At 43.1% G+C, this 20,439-nt stretch overlaps 1 protein-coding gene across 1 annotated transcript in view; it reads left to right on the top strand.

The window, feature by feature from the left end:
• LOC139329764 (zinc finger protein GLIS1) overlaps positions 1-20,439 on the top strand; it is a 71,844-nt gene that overhangs the window by 28,187 nt on the left and 23,218 nt on the right. The window contains exons 3-4 of the mRNA XM_070960201.1: positions 2,342-2,534; positions 3,859-5,410. Coding sequence (XP_070816302.1) covers positions 2,342-2,534; positions 3,859-5,410 — 1,745 coding nt within the window. The remainder of the gene's footprint in view (positions 1-2,341; positions 2,535-3,858; positions 5,411-20,439) is intronic.

Genomic DNA, 20,439 nt, shown 5'->3' with positions numbered 1-20,439 from the left:
CTAAGATCCATTCTGTATTGTGGAACAGAGCAGTAACCTTTGGAAGAGCATTGTCTCATAATTGTGGCTACATTTAGTGGGCTGCCTGGTGTGGGTCTGTGTTTTATATGGTGGTGACTATAATATGTGTGTGAGAGAGAGCATGTGCATCCAGTCAAGGCTTCACTGACCGACTGCCAGTCCATCCAGTTCCTTATGATGACAGTGCTTTCATTTGGTTGTTTGTGCTGTGTGCATGCATATGGACAGTCAAGACCAAATTAAAAGATCTCTGATGATGTTAGTCATCTCCATCCTGACTCATGTCACTTCTGGCCATCCTGATTGAATTAATCCTGACTTGAGGCAGGGAAACACTTGGCTTCACATCAGCGGGCCTTGAAACTTTCATACAGAAACACAGTTGTATATGCTTGGCCAACAAGCAGTGAAAAAAAAAGAAGTAAAACAAAAAAGACAGAACAATCCAGAATTTGGTAAACAGACCGATTTGTATTGCTTGAAAACAGACCAGAGCTAAAAGACATCTTGCCTTCTGTTAACGGCTTTGAGTGAAACCAGCGTTGTGCCTACGGTCCCCTGGTGATACTGGGCTGTTTGCATTGCTCGCTCGGCCTTTTCTCCACTTCTTTGTGTTTCCGCTGTGACCCATGACAAGACAAATGCAGAGGAGACTAAGGATAGATCAGCCGTAGGAGGGATATGTGAAAAGATGTTCCTTAAACTGAGGATAACATGGCTCACAAAGTTCCCTTGTTTTCTCTTGTCTTTTGTTCGTCCTTGTAACCTTTTTCCCAAATTCCAAAACACTTCCTCCCCTTTTCTCCTCCACTGTTTACTCTCTGCCTCCATCTGGTACTCATGTTGTAATGTCTTTCTCCTTTGTCAGTCTTTTTTCCTTTTTCATCTGTAGCCCAAATCCTTAGTTTGACTCAATATTTATGTCACTATTTTCACATTTAGTACATTTTTGCCTCTTATGTCCTTTTTCATTCATTTCCAGTGACTTTTTATGTTTTCTCTCACATAAAGGGTGTTTGAGTGACTTTATTAATAATAGCTCATGGTGTGTGATAACATTGTCAATAACATCGTTAGGAGAAAATTGAATTTGAGAAATTGAGTTAGGAAAGTTGGAACAGGGGACGTGTGGCCGCCTACATAAGAGTTTGTGGGGATATCGGCTTACCCTTCACAAATATTTCCTCATACACCGAGGCCCTCCCTTTGTTCACTTTCATCTCTCGCTCTTTTCTTTTTCATGTTTTTCGCCACATTCATAAAACCTTTATTTCCTAACAGATATTCATGCTAGAATGATAAAAAATGATGCTAAAAATAGAAATCTTGAAAATATGCCTAGTTATGTTTGGCTTCTGCCTGAGGAATAGAACTGCTTTATAAAAAAGACAAATAAATACTGATGAAGACACGGCAGTTTTTAATTTAGCAACACTTATTTTCCCATGCATTTCCCCCCACCAAACAGGTCATTTATAGATATGAAGCATTCATTTGTTATAAATGATTCCTCCATTGCCATTAGTGGTTGGTTTTTACATTTAAGTACATTGATGGACTTTAACCTTAAATCACTGAACAGGCCTTTTGAATGAGAAGTGAAACATCCTCAAGAATCTGAACCAACTTCTAGAGTAAATCACGGTGTACTTACACCACACATTAAACATTCTTTCCTGCAAAACTACATTTATTTAATAATTAATTAATTAGATAGATTCAATCATTATAAAGTGACCAACAACTGAATCAATTAATGAGGTCACCACTTTCACATAAGTATCGATTGCATAACATTAGAACAAGTGAGGGTAAACTTAAAGGGACCGTATTTAATTTCATTTCTTGATTGATACAGTGATTACACTTTTGCTAACTGGATCGTCCGGATACACTAATTTGAGTTAGTTTATTTTTCCAAAATGGACCCATTCACATTTGGAACACAATTCCTCAATTACTCCAGCAATAATATTTTGCAAACAACCTCTATGCCATGACTCTTACTGTCACCAATTGGACTTTGCCAAAGAGCTCTCCATATATCACAAGACTCTACAGTTGTGGCAGCCAACAGTTATTCCTCAAGAGAATATTCATAATCTAATAGGATTTCAACATGTCAGTGCTGGCATGGATCCTACTATAAACTGATTATTCTTAAAGGGCAGTCAGTAAATCACTTGCTCCAGTCTGCTTTGCCAGTTTTTAATTTGCGAATGACATAGGGTCACTGCTCTGTCAGCTAAAACACACACTAATATCTTCACATATCAAGGATTTAGCCAGCTCAGTGATATTTCTCTTGGTCTTCTTTCAGTGAATGGTGCGTACTGCTCAGAGAAGGATGTAGACGCTGAGCTGAGTGACGCTGAGGGCGCCCTGATGCGATGTGGGCAGAGCTTGCCACTGTTGGTGGGGGGTCATTTAGGGGGGGTTTATACCCAGAGCCTCCACTGCGACAGACCTACACCCGACCTCCTTCTGCAGGATGGCCCTCACCAAGACACCAGGTAAACTGTCACGATCATTGCTGCTTTAAAACGGTTTGTTCCTGTTCCGGTTTTGAATGTTTCCTGTTGGGTATAGTATTACTAACAATTTGCAGGTACAATGTGTTTTTCATTATCTTTGCTATTGTGAATCAGAATGCACACATGAATCTGGAAAGCTTTACCCAGTCTCATAAAAAACACTGAAGGGGTCCAAAGTACAACATTTATGTTAAACTAATGTGATTCTTCTGTTGTGCAATTCTTTGACTACTGTTGGTCAAGTCAGAAAGAATTTCCAGTGAAGTTCTCTGTTGTGGGGTTTGCCCTCTTTCTTCCCTCTCCTCCATTCTTGCCCTCTATCCTCAGTCTTCCAACCAAAAGTGCTTCTGGACAAACATTCACTCCTCTCATATTGTCTCTCAATATTTTCACTACAGCCAAACAGGAAATGGCGCTTCTGAATAGAAAGGGGGGGGGATCAAGTCTTTATTAACAACAACGATGACAAAGTCTGCCAGTGGCTCTCTCCCATCCTAGCTAGCGTTAGCTCTGTTTTTCCCCCAGTGTGCTCAGGGGAAGAGACAAAGACGATTCCTTCATGAGACAGCCCAGAGAAAAGAGAGCTCTTCTCACATCACTCAGGGGCTTTGGACAAAATCCATAATGAGCCAACTGACAGGAATGATTATGTAGGAGATCACAGCAACGCATGGAGAAATCTGACCTGGGTTCCCCATTCAGAAGGGCAAAGATTCCCACCATAATACACAGTATTGTAAACGGTGACCCTTCATAGGCTGCAATTATGCCACCAAAACAGGTGACTCCCTATTTATCCCCAATGTTGGGTTGGGTTTAACCCCTTTGTGTCATCAAAGCCTGTCAGATGGACACACTAGCCAGTGGCCTCTCAGTCTCAGTCGCCATCCATCCCTCCCCCTCTCTCTATTCTTAGTCGTAAATGCCCATTCATATCCTCTCACTACCAGAAGATCCTGTTTCATTTATTCATAAAAATACTTTGGATCATCCGTAGTGCATTCTACCTGGTGTCCAACATCATCTTATGTCAGTCCTTAACATGGCCTACAATGTTAATGTTTGTTCCATAAGGTTCCTTATGATGAATGTGAGACTTATTTGAAATGTTTTAGGTCAGTGGGACTCATATAGGATGGCATGATTTTTATGTATACTGAGAAACTGATTGGAGGAGGAGGGGTAAGCAGGAGGCTAAACTCTGACAGTGCTGCTGGTGGGAAGGATCAACCAGCCAGTATCTGTCATCAGCCTGTGAGCTAATAGCGCTCATATTCCTCTCTCTGTCTTTTTCTCCTTACAGATCTTCCTCTGCCTTCCAAAGAACCCTGTCGGGGGCCTCACCTGGCCTGGGCTGCGGTAGTGCCAACGGGGCTCACTCCTCTCTCCCTTATTCAATCAAACAGGAGAACTCGATGGGCTACAAGTTCTCCAGCACAGGGTCCAGGGTCCATAGTACGTCTCAGGCCGGGTTTCAGAACTGTAGGGCAGGCCAAGTTTTCGGGGTGACAAGAGACGAGATAGTTGGAGCGGCGCATGTTAGCAACAACGGTAGTGGCGTATGCACAGTGAGCGGCGTAGGTAGTGCTGTGTCAGGGGATGCAGTGCAACCGTTTAATAATGAAGATGGCTCCTCCCCACTTGCTTTGTCCCCAACTGGCTCCCGTCATTCAGCGCGGCTGCTCAGTGCTAGCAGTCTGAAGAGACGCTGCCCGTCCCTGGACTCACAGTCAACCGCCGCTGCTGGCAGCGTTGCTGCCGCAAGTTCCCCATCAGCTACTGTCGCTGCGTCCGAAGAGATCAATATCACCGCCATCATCTGCTCCTCCTCCCAGATGTCGATGGTTGCCTGCGTCAACGGGTTTCGCACTAACCTCTCGCCCAGCCACGCCAGCAGTGCCGGCTTCTCCTCCTCTTCCTCCTCCTCTTCTACATCCCCACCTTCTAACTCCTGCTCAGGGGAAGCCACCCAGAGGCCCCCACCTCACGGAAGCCCCCAGCAGGCCACACTACAGGAGAGCTGTCAGCTATCCTCACCCGCCACCTGCCTGCTGTCCCTTTCCTCATCCTCCTCCTCCTCCTCCTCCTCCTCTTCAGTGTCATCAGTGGAGCCGGAGGGCCAGGGGCAGAGCCAGGGGCTGTGCGAGGAGCAGGGCTCCATGCTGCAGGGCCGTGGGGCTGGAGGAACAGCTGGGGCAGGTGTGGGAGGAAGAGGAAGCTCAGACGGGTTGGGGCTACTGATGAGTGGGGGCCTGATGTCTGGGATTCTGCATCCCAGTCCTGAAGCTGGGGTTCTCTTGGATGGGGCCCAAAGATCAGGGGCTACCCTCAAGCAGGAGCCCTTGGATGATTTTTCTCCCAGTGAAGACGAACTCTTTCAGCACCACTATCATCATCACCATCATTTGAGTGGTCGTAGTGGTCAAGTTCGTCACCCTCACCACCCCTCTCGCCCTGCTATGCCTCCACCCTACCACCTACACCAATACATGGGGCCAAGCTCTGGGGGCCTGCTGCACCACCAGAGCCAGCAAACAGCACCAACCTCTTCCCTGGGACTCAAACCGACTTCTGGAGGCCCTCCTGGGTCTCACAAAGCCACAGAGCGAGAAGAAGTCGGAGGAGGAGCACTGGCCGATAAGCAGGTTTGTCGCTGGATTGACTGCAGTGCTGCGTATGAGCAGCAGGAGGAGCTTGTGAGGCACATTGAAAAGGTCCACATCGACCAGCGCAAAGGTGAGGACTTCACCTGTTTCTGGGCTGGCTGCATTCGTCGCTACAAGCCCTTCAACGCCCGCTACAAGCTGCTCATTCACATGAGAGTCCACTCCGGAGAGAAACCTAACAAGTGTATGGTGAGTCATCATAATCCTATGAGATTATCCACCCAATACTGGCCTGACCCCAAAAAAAACGACATCAGTGGGCAGTTATATACCCAACACATATACCCAGTATCTTAGAAAATCCCCTCACGGTCAGCTATCTTCCTTTTACTAATTTTTGCTTCTTTTTGAAAGTATGAAGTTGCATTTATTGGTTTAATATGAGTCTAGTTTGTCTTATAATTGCAACCATCTGTTAAATGTTTCTTTTTTTGAATTTAACACAAGCACATATTTCTCAAGTAATATGGTCACTTAAGATGATTTTTCCTCAAGATGCACATGCATTTTTTTCCTGGACTTGCTTCACTGCTGATTACCTTTCAACATAAACTTTTATTTTGTTTTGGTTGAGAAACAGTTATGATTGTAATTCCTATATTTTTAGTGGAACATGTAAAAAATTAGTTTTTTTTTCCCCCACTGAGGAAGTGAGCTGCTGTAAGAGCAGCACTACCTTGTCAGTATAGATAGATTTGTGGTTGTATTCTTTACAGGTAAGGCTCCAGTTGCACAAATCAACACAGTAATCACTGTCAAGCTGTCACTCCCCAGCGTCCCCTAGCAAATGGAAAAAGCCCTCCAACCTTAAGAATGATTTAGTCCAAATACACAATTAGTCTACAATTTGTGTAGGATGAAGCCATGTTTATTTTCATGAGCACTCTGTTTTTTGAGAAGGGATTCAGATCATGAAAAGCCAACACATATGGTTAACATAACTAAACAATGCCTACACTTGATCCTTTTAAATGGGAGCTTTAAATGTTTAGCTGTCCCACAAGTATTAAGTGAATTGGCTTCATATCCAAGCCAAACATGAGGAGAAATGTAGTAGTCTGGAGAAGGGAGCCACAGAGGGATCGTCGGTAACATTTGCTAGTCTTGCTCAATTCACGGTTTCACCCAAAGCCCCTGTCAGAAGTGGTCCTCTTCAAGTTCAGGACCCCATCCAAGTTCTAATTATTGAAAAACTTACTCTGCAATATTGCTGCAGCACCTGTTTTATCTCAAGCCCTTTTTTTCTGAAAAGAAAGAAAAAATCCAGGTCTTGTTTGTTTTTCTAAGTAACAGTGGCTTGTAAAATTAACTGAGGTGATGGTTTGTTGACAGAAAGTTATATTTTATGGCAGTTTTCTCTGGATTTGGACAGTAAGTAATTCATGTTGATTCTCACTGATTCTGATATTTGTTAGTGCATCTGAGCTGAGGGTTGATTGAAGCCAAAAAGACCGAAACTCAACTTTTGCTGCTGTTCTCCCTGCTTTGTGTTACTCTACGTTATTAGTGTTTCTGCTTCATTGGCTCAGTGTGAACGAAAAGTTTGCTGTTGATTCTGAATGTGTTTTTTTTTCCTCTTGTCGTTGGTGTTGTTGCTCTCTTTTGAGTGTTGTTCAGATGTATCTTTAGTCCGACAAGGACTGAAGTCACATTTGGGTGACACCCAGCAAATAGACAGTGAGTGAATGTTAGTACAGAATGTGCATATGGTATATAGATGTGTACATGAATATGTCACTGTGAAGGTGTGTGTGTGTTTATGTGTCTTTTTGGAGATGTTTACCATATGTGAACACTCAAACAATTCAGCTCAGTGTGGACGAGCAACTGGACTCTGTCTGCAGACATGAGGCACTGTGAAACTCTGCTATACACCCTAACCTCCTGATCACCCTTATTTCAAGCACACACACACATACAAACACACATATTCACAGCCATGGGGTAATATGAAAATGAGGATATTGTTTCTATTGACTCTCACAATAGGAAGTATTGATTCCATGTACAGTACTTTGGGTTGTAACACTCCTGCTTTTCTGACAGAACATAAACAGAGCTGTGAAACGTGTTCAAGCTTGAATCAACACATCTAATCAGCAGGGATTGAATGTATGTTGATGTGGGACTTCAGCAGATAAACTTGGAGGGCCAGAGAAAATAAACATGCTCTCTGTGTGTATTGGTAACTGTGTTTGTGTTTGCATGTAGTCTATACGTATTTAAGTAAGCACTGTGTACTGAAACTTAGTGTCTCTGTGTGTGCTTGAAAGCGCATGCAAGGTCCTGTATTTTAGTTGTGTCCATCCCAAATCCTTCTTTTTCGGCTGAGTTTGTGTGCTGTTTCGGCCACAAGCACTGATGCCTCTTGTGTTTGTTGTGCTCATGCAATAGACAAAGGCATTCAAGAATTTGAGCAATTCGTGTAGAGGAAGCGGATGAGACATTCTGTTTTAGGACCAAATGGTCTAGAAAAACCGGAGCTAATCCCTTTATTATCTTTCCAGCGGCAGATTCCAGCGGTCAGTCATGAAACAGGGCTATCCTCACATCCAAACATAACACATCTGTCTCCTCTTTCTCTTTCTCTCCCTCCCTCTCGCTCGCTCTCTCTCTCTGTATATATATTTATCTATATACAGTATATATGTCTATCTGTCTATCTACACGCGCACACATAAAAGCTATACCTTTTTTTTTCTTCATACATCTGCACAGCACTTGCTTCATGCTGCGTCTTGGCAGGAAAAAGTCATTATCACAACACAGAGTTGTACCCCGACCCCAGCATGGGCCTGTCACAGTCTGTACCTGGCTAATATTTTAAGAAATTCCACATTTACAAAAAGTTGGTTCCGACCATATGTAGATGGCTGAGTTTGTGACTCTTAAAAAGTCCTGCTACCTCTTAGAAAATATGTTTGGTTCCCTTTCCCTGCCAATTAAAGCCAGCCCAGGGCTGTTGTGTAGTGCAGGCAAGCACCAAAGGCACACCAGTGAAAGGAAACAACATAATCTCTCTGCAATATCCTGTTGTGTTTCATGCCTAATTCACTTGTTGTTTTAGTTTATTACATTTTTTTTCCAGTGTCTGCATAAATATTGAAAATATATCCAGCAAGAGTAGCCCTGACATGGTCCTAGACTTTGATATTGTTCTGCTTTGTCAGACGCTGGCCCAGCAGATTTGAAGTGTCTGAAGATTGGACTGTGAGCTATGAAGGTCAGAAAATATCCTCCTGAACCGTGGAAGCTCCCTGAGTGGAAAGGACAGAGCGTTTATATGGCAGAGTCACTTCAGGCTGTCTACTTTATTTGGTTTCTTTGGCATACCTTTTTTGGTCATTCTTTTATTCAAAACAATAATATACTTTAAATGCTATTAGAGGAGGTTATGTTGTTGTGGGATAAAGGATTCAGTCAGTCATTCAAGGCATGAAACCTGATTCAATAGTTTTGTTACACTGTCTTGACATGCAGGATTTTCAAGTAAGAATTATTTGGAAAGGTGGTATTTTTAGAACGTCACAAAAGAAGAGGTAAAGTTATTCAGACAATTTTGGCCTCAATTTAGATGTTTATTTTTGCACCTGATTGAAAATACAAATCAAATAAGGTATGCTTATCGAGTTTTATGTAAGTAAAGTAAGGTGTTCTTAATGGTGATTTATATCTCATTACGCAAGGAGGTCAACATGTGTCCATTATGCAGCAGGCCTATGGTAATTTACAATATGACTTTTTTTGTTATGTGATTAAAGTTCCTATTTTTTTTTTTCCCTGGATTCATACCATTGAGGTGATATAATTGACAAATTATTTAAAAACAGAAGAAAATTCCTGAGAAAAGTGTAAATTCACATACTTTAGTGTTCCTCATATGGTAGAGAGCCAAAGGGCAGACAGACAGCCACTCGCCCATTTCACAATGATGAAACACAGCCAGCATTAGCTGCTTAATGGGAACCTGTCCAAACACATATACATGTGCGCGCACACACAGACAAACACCAAAACGCACACACTCACTGACCCACTCAGTCAAACCACTTGTTGAAGGAAAGTTGGATGTTGAGGCCTGCTGGAAAAAAGTGTAGATCATGGAATTTCCTCTTTTTTCACTGGTGTGAAACCAGCTTTACTAGACTGATTTTTGGAGGAGACTGGCAAAATCCCATGGCAGATGTTGAGACATAGAGCAGGGGCCGATGCCAAGATGGCGTGTGTTTTCAAGGGTAAATGGACTCTTTTGTGAGCAATCAGCTCAGACGCAGGAGATGAAACAGGGAGTGCCATTAGCTAATTAAAACTGAGGTTCAGCACATGACCCGGCTTTTCCTCTGAATGCCGCCTGAAACTGGAGCTGTCTGGGCACTGGGTGCGGGCGGCGAGTGACGTTGATATTAATGTGTTTGTACCCGTATGAGCCTCTGACACTCTGGCCTGTCTGGCCAGCTTAGAGGCCACAATCTCTGAGTCCAGTTTCTGAACCACCTGGGCCCAAAACTACCAGTAGTGAAAATATGTGAAGCTCCTAAAGATCATGGTGTATATCTCAGAGGCTCAGACATAAACAGATATAACTGCTATTTCTGCAAAATGTTAGCTTTTCAGGAGCTAAGACACCTTTTCTCATTCTTTAAAGTAGCATGTCATTCCTCAGAAAAAATTGAAAGAATTGCAGTCGCAATGTTTTGCACCCAACAGCAACAACTTGCAGATATTCAGACTGACCCAAGGAACTCAGGCATGCGTGGAAACCAATTTACCAACACAAAGTATTGTGGATCAGCAAGGCCAACTGGTTCCTCAGGCTGTACACACACACACACACACACACACACACATTCACTCCAGTGTAGTGGGAGAGGAGATGTCTGTGTATGGCTCATTTAAAGTAATCAGGGTCAATAGGCGAGAAAGAGCATTGATTCAGCATGTCAGGAGGAACTGCATGCTTTGGAAATGGAGCTACTCAAGTCTGTCAAGTTGGCACTAATGCAAAGACCTAATCAGGCCCAAATAAGGACCTGGCGGGGATCAACTTATAGCACTTTATCTTTAGGCCCCATTCCTCTGCTACCCATTAAATAATTTTCTGAATTAACTTTGTCAGTCATTCCCCAGGCAAATGCGTTCACCAGGTAGCTAGATAGTCTGTCTTCTTTCTACAAACCCATAATCCCATCCAGCGGTTATCCTCTGTCTTTCTGTCAGGGCTACTCTGCTGCTTGGTAGTCCGGTTGTCATGCTAATAGTAACACAACACTGTCCACATGTGATATTTGTATGATGAAATTGCTGGCAGAGGGGCTCTGGGACTGATGTTTTGGCATATGAATGAAAGCCCTGGATTGATGGATCTTGCTTGTTTTCCTTGTTGAGTAGGCCAGGCCAACTTCTTGTCACGCTGAAAAAAGTTTTCCAGTCAATCTTTTGTAGTAATGTGGTCCAGTACTCTCCAACCCCCCAAACACCACCCCCACCTCGCTCCCTCTTTCTCTCCCACTATCTATCATTTAGCACTGCTTTGATACACTCAACACTTACTGCACATACGCAACCACAACGTACGCCTCAGTGTCCCCTCTAGATATTTTTTGTTTATCCACACACTGAAAATCTCGGTTTCAAGTAACAAAAAATCTACTGTAGCGGTTTTATTTGTTTGTCAATGGCTTTATACATAGAATTTTGATTATTGAATTTTTCTAATTATTCTATGATACTTGTATATTAAATATTTAAAATTTTTGGAGTGTTTTATGCTGTATGCATAAATATTGTCCAAATAAGTATGGAATCTAATCAAAGTATAACAAGAAGTAAGTTAAATAAAATAAAACTTTCTTTATTGGATTAATGATGACATTTTAGATTTAAAATTCTGGTAAAATTGACACATCTGTTGTCATCTGTAGTCATGTCCTTTTTAACTGAGGAAGTATTTATCCTCAGTCAAATTATTGGCATGAAAGGCAAAGTTTAATTTAATTAATTTATACTCAATGTTGACATTCAGTGTTTCGCCATGTGACCATTCAATATACTCTCAATGTTCCATCCATCCATTATCTATACCGCCTATCCCTTTCGGGGTTGCGGGGGACTGGAGCCTATCCCAGCAACAATGGGCGAGAGGCGGGGTACACCCTGAACCTGTCGCCAGCCGATTGCAGGGCCACATACAAGGACAAACAAACATTCACACTCACTCACACCTACGGACAATTTAGAGTCACCAATTCACCTAATGAGCATGTTTTTGGTCTGCGGGAGGAAGCCGGAGTACCCGGAGAGAACCCACGCATGCACGGGAAGAACATGCAAACTTCCCGTCTGACCCGGGGATCGAACCGGCAACCTTCTTGCTGTGAGGCACGCGCACTACCTGCTGCGCCACCGTACAGCCCACTCTCAATGTTATTTATTTTTTTCATTCTAACCTCAGAAGTTGTCCATTTCTAAGTCAGTTGCTCCCTCTTTTTCAGTCTTTGTGATGCATATCAGCATGACAACAGTTGTGGCCTTATTCCATACTAGTTTTAACAGGATTTTAGTGTGTTTTCATTGGACAAGTGACAAAATTAGGATTTCCTGGTTAAGTTCCTTGTGCAAATTTCTTGCAAAGAAACATCTTGCTCAGAAAATACCACACTGTGCCAGAAAGTGTCAGAAGTTGGCATGTATGAAAGTGCAGGTGTGGAGCTGCCGATGCAGAGCTTCTGCACCTGGATTCTAGTCATAAATCACAATTTGCTACAACAAAATTGTGAGCATGTTAACTTTTAGCAGAGTAAATTTAGCTGGGATCAAGCCACCAAATGAGCTGTGCCAGGCAGAGCTAAAGGGAGACACGTATGCAAATGCATTATTGTGCCCATGTAAAGAAGCAGGAGAAGCCTTTCTGCCGTATGTGCTGGCTGAGAAGCTCTCATACTGTTGTGTTTGGATTCCGAATCCATGGTTTAAAGCATCTCTGACTGGAATGAGGTCATGTAGCTGTCCATCATGGCATATGGGATGGCTGCAACTTTTTCCCAGATGATTCTTGCATTTAGAAACATTCTAAATACAAACATTCAGTATTGGTAAAACATGCACGATACAAGCAATGAAGCATTTCCTGAAAATGTTGTACACTGCTACACTGAACTCAAGCCACAAAAGGTCAAACAGCTACAGCTACCTTGCTTTCAACCTCATTGAAAGGTATCAAAGCATGTAAGATTTACTACATGCAATACACTCTAATTGCATTTGTCTGGAATGCAATATTTTGAGTTTCCCCATTTCCTCTGCATTTAATCACGCTCTGGTATCGGAAACCTGAAGACCCAGGGCTGCGGCTGGTTATACATTGCACAGAGATTGTGTCATAATTGCGTTGCATCCAAAACCTTAATCAGTTTAACCTCTCTACTGAGCCAGATCAGTTTACTAATACATCGTATAGATGAAGCTTGGGTGTGTGTCCAGAGTCGCTGCCATGTTCAGGGGGCTGTTTTGTGGAAGCAAACCTTCAAGACTCTTCAAGTTTCCCCTGGTTGTTAGTGCTCAGTAGATCTGCATTTTGGTTGTATACCGTCATGGATCATGTGCATTGTGGAGGCGTACTTAACCGTTTCTTTGCTACAGTCAAACAGATAATTATAGCCAAAGTATGTTTGTGGCATTTTAGGGGGCAAACACATAAAGGGTCCTTTCTCCTTTGAGACTGCCATCCTCTCCCACTCCACACATTCACACACTGGTCTCGTTTTGTGTCCACAGTTGCCACTCCACAAACATGCCCACCAAACTGGCCGGTTGGTAGTGTGTGAGCTGTGTGTCTTGAACAGAGGTGAGAGGCGAGCATCCAGATGTTTGTTTTTGTTTTTTGCTGACTTGTCAGACGGCACTGCAAAGAACCGAGTCCAGAGCAACATCTACCCCTGGCCGCCTGCACATCACCCACCATACAAGCAAACAAGAAGAACATTTATACACACCGGGACCACTTCTGTCTCAGGGCCATGCCACAACCCCAGGACGACTGTATCCCTCCACCCAGCCAGACCCACATCGAACCACAGCAGACAAGCCTAGACCTGCAGCTAATATATATGAGAAACTGAGCTGCTACCGTGCAAAATAAACATGAAGAGAAGTATGGATAAATTATGTAGCGAAAGATGTGTTTACGTTAAGGGTGTCAAGTTTAAATTATGCACTGCAGTGTTCTGTGGTTAGTGTGCCGGGTTTAATTTGAATGTTTGAGAAAAGAAGTGAAGGCTGGAAGAAACAGAGCCAGAAAGGCAATTCAGCTCCACTGATGTCATCCCAAAAAACGACATTTTTGCCCAGAATTCATCACAAGGCATTATGTATGACAAGTGATTTGGTATGCACTGAATGTGGACTCAAGAGCATTTTTGAAGCATTAGCAGAGCCCTCGCGCACACACAACTCAAGCGTTTGTTACAAGTCCACCAAGCTTTCCAAGCTGAGCCTCGTGTGTGTTTACACTGAGAGGACCTTCAGTGTGTTTTCAAATGCCCACCAGAGAGTGAGAGAGTGGAGAGAGATCCAAATGGAAAGGTCCAAGAAGAATATTGAGGCATGCATCGTGGCGTTAAATGGCACATACATCAAAATAGTGAGCCTTTACCAAAACCACGTCCACTTTAGTGATTGATAATGTGAGAGTGGGGAGAAATTAGAGAAAGAGACACAGGACCAAAAAATCTTTTGCAGTGGGACATATAAGGACACGATACACAATGATCCAATTTGCTATTACTCTATTTTATGATGGTGTGACCCAGCAGAACTGGAACTACAGAGACTGATATTTAAGCATGGTTTTACCTCTCCCCCATTGAGTTTTACACCCCAATGATCTCTAACTGTCTCCAGAAAGAAGCCCTCTCGCTTTCTGTTCACTTCTGAAAACATCTGTTTCACATTCAGTCTGTTCAGCTTTGGAATTAGTTTAACATCGATGTAAAAAGGTTTATGCAGGCTTTAGAACCAGATTGGTTTAGTTATTTGGGCAGAATTACAGTAGAAGTAGAAGCCTTTAAGTCAGAGCATATCCTTCTGCTTTTCCTCTATTCTTCCAGATTCTCATAACAGGGATCTTATGTACTGGGTCACGTAGCAGCTGTCATTTACTGATTTCGAGCTGCATCCCTGTCAGGGCCAAAACAAACAAAACATCAGTGTCACCAGCATACCAGTTTCATTTTGAAAGACATAAAGTCAAGAAATTTAGATCACGTCATGCATGATTTAAGGTACAGCCAGGAAATAAATATTGTATATGGGAAAATTGGCGCATTATAGTGTGCCTGCACTCTAACTGGCAAATTGTGCGAGGCCAGCTAGTACCAGGCTTGCACTCATATTACGGCTAACATAAACATTCGAGTAATGAGAATTTTGAAGGAAATATTCCATAAATATCGAAACGTTTACTGAAGAGTACCAGTAAAAAGTAGAAGCTCAGGATTTTTGCCAATGCCGTGTTGCTTGAGTCAGTCGTAATTGCACAGGAATGGGGAGTGGTTTTATATTCAAATGTCTTTTCCTACAGGACAGTGGACACACACATGTTGCTGTGGACTGAATTATCAAATATGAATACTAAAATGTGGTGAATTGATTTATCGAAATGCGAATGAATGGTGATGTGCTCGCTGACAATGCCTGAGCCGTGATTTGACTTGACACACTGACTGTCTAGAGCAGTCTCATGTATTGCGACCAGCCGTATCCACATTTCCACAACTGGGAACTGGACGCTGAAACCCACAGAGAGCAGAAAAGAACACAACCTTGGCATGCCGAGGAGTGAACAAATCTAGAGGCACCATGGCATCTCAGTTGCACCACATTTTTTGGGCAGCTGCTTCTTTACCCAGAAGGCTATGTGGTCTGGTCCCCCTCCAGAGGGTTGCATAAACGCACTCTCTTCCCCTACACCCTGCTTGAGTCCTTGGGCTGGTGTTGATCACAATGCCATGTTGACCTATTGTTTAATTTTGCTGGCATGTTTTCTGTCTGAATACTATAGTGCTTCTGGCATCAAGGTATTTGGCTTGGCACCTCAGTGGACTTCTGCAGTGTTTATTTGTTGTCACATCAGAGTTATAGAGTCGCCCAGTGTATGCTACAGTAGGCGTGAGCCCTAGACAGCTGTGTCAACCCTTGCCTTTTGTGGACAGCAAATGCTTTGCCAAAGAAGGAGAAGACCGTTTCATTCTTTACCTAACAAGTCTCTTAAAATGTGACTTCAACTGTGGTATTCATTATATCAGGTTGTCGCAAAAGAATTTACAGCCAGTAGGCAAGATTGAATCTTTTCATCTCACATCACAAAGTGCAAATGCAGCAGAGAAGAGTGACCCTGTTTGCATTTAATTGAGAATAAAATTGTGTTGTTGGTCTCTGACCTCAGCAAGAATCCACATTTTAAAAACAAAACATTCACCCTGTTAGAAATCAGTTGCTGGTAATGTACTTTGGTTTTCTGGATTGATGCTGTGGTTCAGTGGTGGATTTTTGTTCTTTCTAAAGCACGAATGGTTAATATCAAGAATTGTTTTCAGAGCAAGGGCGTCTTTCCAGACCTGTGGCAATATCTAAACATGCCAATTTCTCCATTACCAGCTGCCTCAATAGACCAAAATGAAATGCAATCACAAGATATGTTGCCTTTTGTGTACTGTGACACATTTTCTTTTTTGTTTGGACAATTTTCAAATAAGGAAATTGCAGCAGAGACAAGGCAGGTTAAAGTAAAAAGAAACAAAGAGACATGGCTCTTTCCTTTGCTTGTAAACCTTCAAATATATTTTAACTTTTAGAGTAAAAGAAGAATAGCTGTGGGGGAGAGAGACAAAAGAAAGCCTAAATACAAAAGTTATCTATCCCGGGCAAAGTGAGAGGAAGGAGAACATGATGGATGATTGTGACAATCCAATGAAAAACATCACTTCAAAGCGCAGGACAACCATTACATTGGATGATACAGTATTTATCGAATACTCTTAACAAAAGAGCAATAACGAGGATCAATTAACCATAACCTTATTGTCATTTCTGGCTGTTGTTGAATTGGTGTCTGTCATCCCCCAATAGCGTCTATAAAATGTCATGGAGCACATCGAGGTACATAACACCCCATTGTAGGGCTGGAGCAAGAGGAGCTTATTGGCAGAAGGGGGTAAGAGAGAGCAGAGCGAGACCGAGAGAGAAAGCGAGAGTGAGAATAGAGGCAGGTGTGAGTGAAAGATGCTGGACAGATTGAAGCCCTGGTGTCAGAGGACGCCGTAGCTCATGGACCCGTCAAACCGGATCCTGCATTGACTGCCAGTAACATCAGTCCAGGCGCCGGCTCGGAACACAGATCATGTTTAGGATTTTCATTGCGTAACCCCCAGTCTGTCTTTTTCATGGTGGGTTCGGATTTCGTTAAAGGGTTTATAATTAATGCCTTGATGGCTACTAATGGCTGTGGCACTGGAAGCTTTGTATTGCACTCTAATTAGCCATTATAAATGGTTTGGATTGGGAGTGAGAATAAACGAGGCAAAGTGAGATGGCTCCTCTAGAAGCCTTTCACTGAATGAGAAGTCACAAGATCATGTGTCTCCTCACTTTAGTGAACACCCCATATCCCTCATATCCAGGGGTTATTGAGCTAATAAGTACATGCTCTGTTTTGCATAGAAACGTAAAAAGCCCCTTTCAGATGTGCATTTAAAACAGTTAATATAATGGCACTACACATGCTGGTCTCATGTTTAAATGCTCTTGTCACCTTTCTGTAAAACCCGCGACAGGAATCTTACTGTCATGCCGAGTAACATTTGCACAACACGTCTAACATGACTCAAGTCTAAACTGAGTATCGTCTCATGCACAGAAGGGCAGCGACAGCTCAAGGTTGAATTAAGAGTAAGATAGCAATTTGTCTTTTTTTCCCTCGCTCAAGGAAATTAAATCACTTGAATAAACCGCGACATTGTGTCAATAAGCCAGTTTTCTTTTTTCATAGCAAATGAGCAATAAAACTTTGTGTTTTTTTCCCCTCATAGTACAGATCTAAAGACAAAAACAATCTCTCTCTCTCTCTCTCTCTCTCTCTCTCTCTCTCTCTCTCTCTCTCTCTCTCTCTCTCTCTCAGGGCAGCCAGTTAAAAGGAAAAAGACTTTAGCACTCCTGTCGTGCACCAGACCCAAATATCCTGCAAACACTCCATCATGTTTGAATAGAGCCATTATGGAACATTGATGTAAGAGGACCTACACTATATTCAACTGCCAAAAAACTGTCCCTTTAACAGATAGATGAAGTTTGTGCAATCTGCTGTTGTAGCTCTGGTTTTGTCGCAACCAAACACTGTCCTCTGTCACCGAGAAGTATTGATATAGATGCGATTAGAAACGTGGTCCGTTGTTTGTTAGGAGTAGAATCTGTTTCAAAGGCTTTGTGAAAATGATTTCTTGACACTCTGAGCCTTTGCCCAGAAGGAAAATTTAATATGCTGGGGCAACAGAGGAATCAAGCTGGAAGTCTGTTTGGTTCTCTTCTAACGCTGCATGATAACACACAAGAAATATCCTCTTCCCTGTCAGTCCTCTTCATCTCTTTGAGAATGTGACCCTGTTTTCCTTTTTCCCTCAACCTGGTGAACCCCAGGCTGCCCGGTGAAAGAGGAAATCACATCTTAGCTCTCTAATCTGATGCAGGGCTGCAGAGCTGGTAGACATTTGAATGAAGGCCTCTGAATCACAGCAGGTTAAGTGCTTCCATGAAGCCTCACCATGTTGTTGTGCAGCCAGGCTCGCACTCTGCCAGGCCTCTACCGCAGGAACAGGGCTTCAGATCCATCACTACACTTCCTCCTCAATCTCCAGCTAACAGTCTGCAAGAGGAACAAAACAGCTGGGCCGGCTCATTATGTGAGCAGCCTCATTTAGTCATCATAGGAATGCTTCCTGTTGTGCCATCCACATAGTTTTTAATCTGGCCCCCAAACTATTCAGGCATGAGTGCAAAATGGCTGTTAAGAACAATTTCTTTAGTCATTTACATGACTACTTCCTCCCACCAATTTATCGGCTGAGCTCTTGCTCCGCTCGCTTTTTCATTCGCATCTGGAGAACACTCCCTCGCTTTTAGTCATTTGCTCTGTGCACTCATATCTTACCATTCATAAATCAAGCCTGTCCAAAAAAGGAGGCAAAGTGCAGGAGAAATAGATGCATCATGGAAAACAAAGCAAGTATGTGTGAATTCATTTGTCTCCTGTTCTGTGAAAAGGGGAGAAAAAAAGTCCACCGCTAGCCTCGATTCAAATTAAAATCCTGCTCGCAACAGATGAGGCTGGCTGCTAAAAGGGTCCCGCTTCGCAGTGGAAATGATATATGTAAACTATGTAATGCGAATGTTTTAGCAAAGCTGTGTTTAATTTTGTATCCTGACGAAGCGCATGAGAAACCTGCCTCTCCTTAGCTGTCTCGTTGAATCATATGGATATAATTTCATCCATTTACGTTTTTCTGCTCTTTGCTGTGGTTGCCACAGGGCATTTGGAAGCAGGCAGATTAAATGCACATGTTCCTCCTATCCATAGCCGGGACACTCTGCTCCACAGCCTCCCCTCCGAACAGATCCTGAAGTGTTGGTGGTTTTCCTCGTTGGTCAGGGCAGAGAAAGACACCTTGTGATAAACCAACTCATTCCCCAAAGCCCTTTTTTCATACTTATAAAGTTATACAGGCTGCTTTTGAGCATTGGCACTTTAACATGTTTTATTTGGCAGTGTTTTCTTTTTGCCACCAAAACTCTTTGCCCTTCATCGTGTCTGTCACGCTTGGCTGTGAAGGAGCCTGGATGTATTAGGTAAAACTAATCATAGTGGAGAACCGGTGAAGGCTGTCAGCGTCTGAGAACCTTTTTTTTTTTTCTTTTATGGGGACTCCTCTGAACATGAGTAATAGTGAATTTCATGCTAGTAAGCAGCCGAACTGTTGAATCCTTTCTCCTCATCATTAGTCAGAGGTCTGATCTGCAAATATTGCCCAGGGCAGAGACATATGTCAGTGCCGAAGGAGAGTCTCTGCATCTGTAGCAACTGCAGAGAAGATCGACTGTCAGGAGTGAAAATATTTAATCTTATTCTTGCTGGAAAAAAGACTATAGGTGATGCCCTTGGCTGCAAGGACTATCTTTTCTTCCAAAGTGAAAAATCTCTTCCTTAACTGTTCTCCCCCTGCATTTCTCTTCTTACGCCATTCATTAAAGCTTTTAATCAGATTTCTGTCAGCAACCATATTTCCTCCCCGCACGCCTCCATAACGGCTGGTTTGTTTCCATCATGTTCGGCTCCTGCAGGTTGCTAATGAGCCGCCGCATGTGAGGAGGGCCGCACACTGCTGCCTTTTAGCCCCGACACTGTTTGGCCTTTTCCCTGCCAGTCAGGAGTCATTTCCCATGAAGGCCTCAGTCGTGCCGCACCTCCACCAGCCTGCATGCTGGGCCCATAATCTGTCTGTTGTGATCAGCTGCCCGTCCGCCCATTCAACCCACTCTCGCCCCTTTCAGCCATGTCAAGACCTCGCTGTCATCCCGAATGTTTACCGAGCTGCTGAAACCCCCCCACTCAAGAGTGAGATGGTGTCAAAGGGGGCTCAAATCCCTCCGTGCTGCCAGCGTCGCTCCCCTCATGCGGTGATGTGCTGGTTTACCTTAGACGAGGTTTCAAAGAGGAAAACTAAACATGTTTAAAGCAATTAATGTGATTAGCGCGGTCTAAACTGTTTTCATAGATATGAAAGGTAAAATCAATCTTGTGTCAGAAGCCCCAGCCGCCACACAACTGTTTATGTCACTTTAAACTGTGTGCTCATTATTTTATAAACATTTTATATTTTAGGCAACTCCTCATGGATGATACAGGGAGCCTACTGACATGTATGCTTTAGAGGTTTATATCATGATTATATTTTTAACTTTGGTCAGTTTAGTGCGAGTCAGACCCATAACCTAGGATGTATGATTGCCACATTATTTACCAAAATAAGACCACATACTGCCCACATCAACTGTTCAAACACTTTCACATCCTTCATCCTTCAGGAGCAGTGCTGAGCTTTAACTGCGTGCCTCAAATGACAGTCCATGAACTCACTGAAAGAAGTCATTTTAACCAGCAGATTGGCCACGCT

This window comes from Chaetodon trifascialis, chromosome 4, assembly GCF_039877785.1.
Source record: "Chaetodon trifascialis isolate fChaTrf1 chromosome 4, fChaTrf1.hap1, whole genome shotgun sequence".
NCBI classification, from domain to species: Eukaryota; Metazoa; Chordata; class Actinopteri; order Chaetodontiformes; family Chaetodontidae; genus Chaetodon; species Chaetodon trifascialis.
The sequence above is the reverse complement of the archived record's forward strand: the minus strand, read 5'-3'. Positions and strand labels throughout refer to the sequence as shown.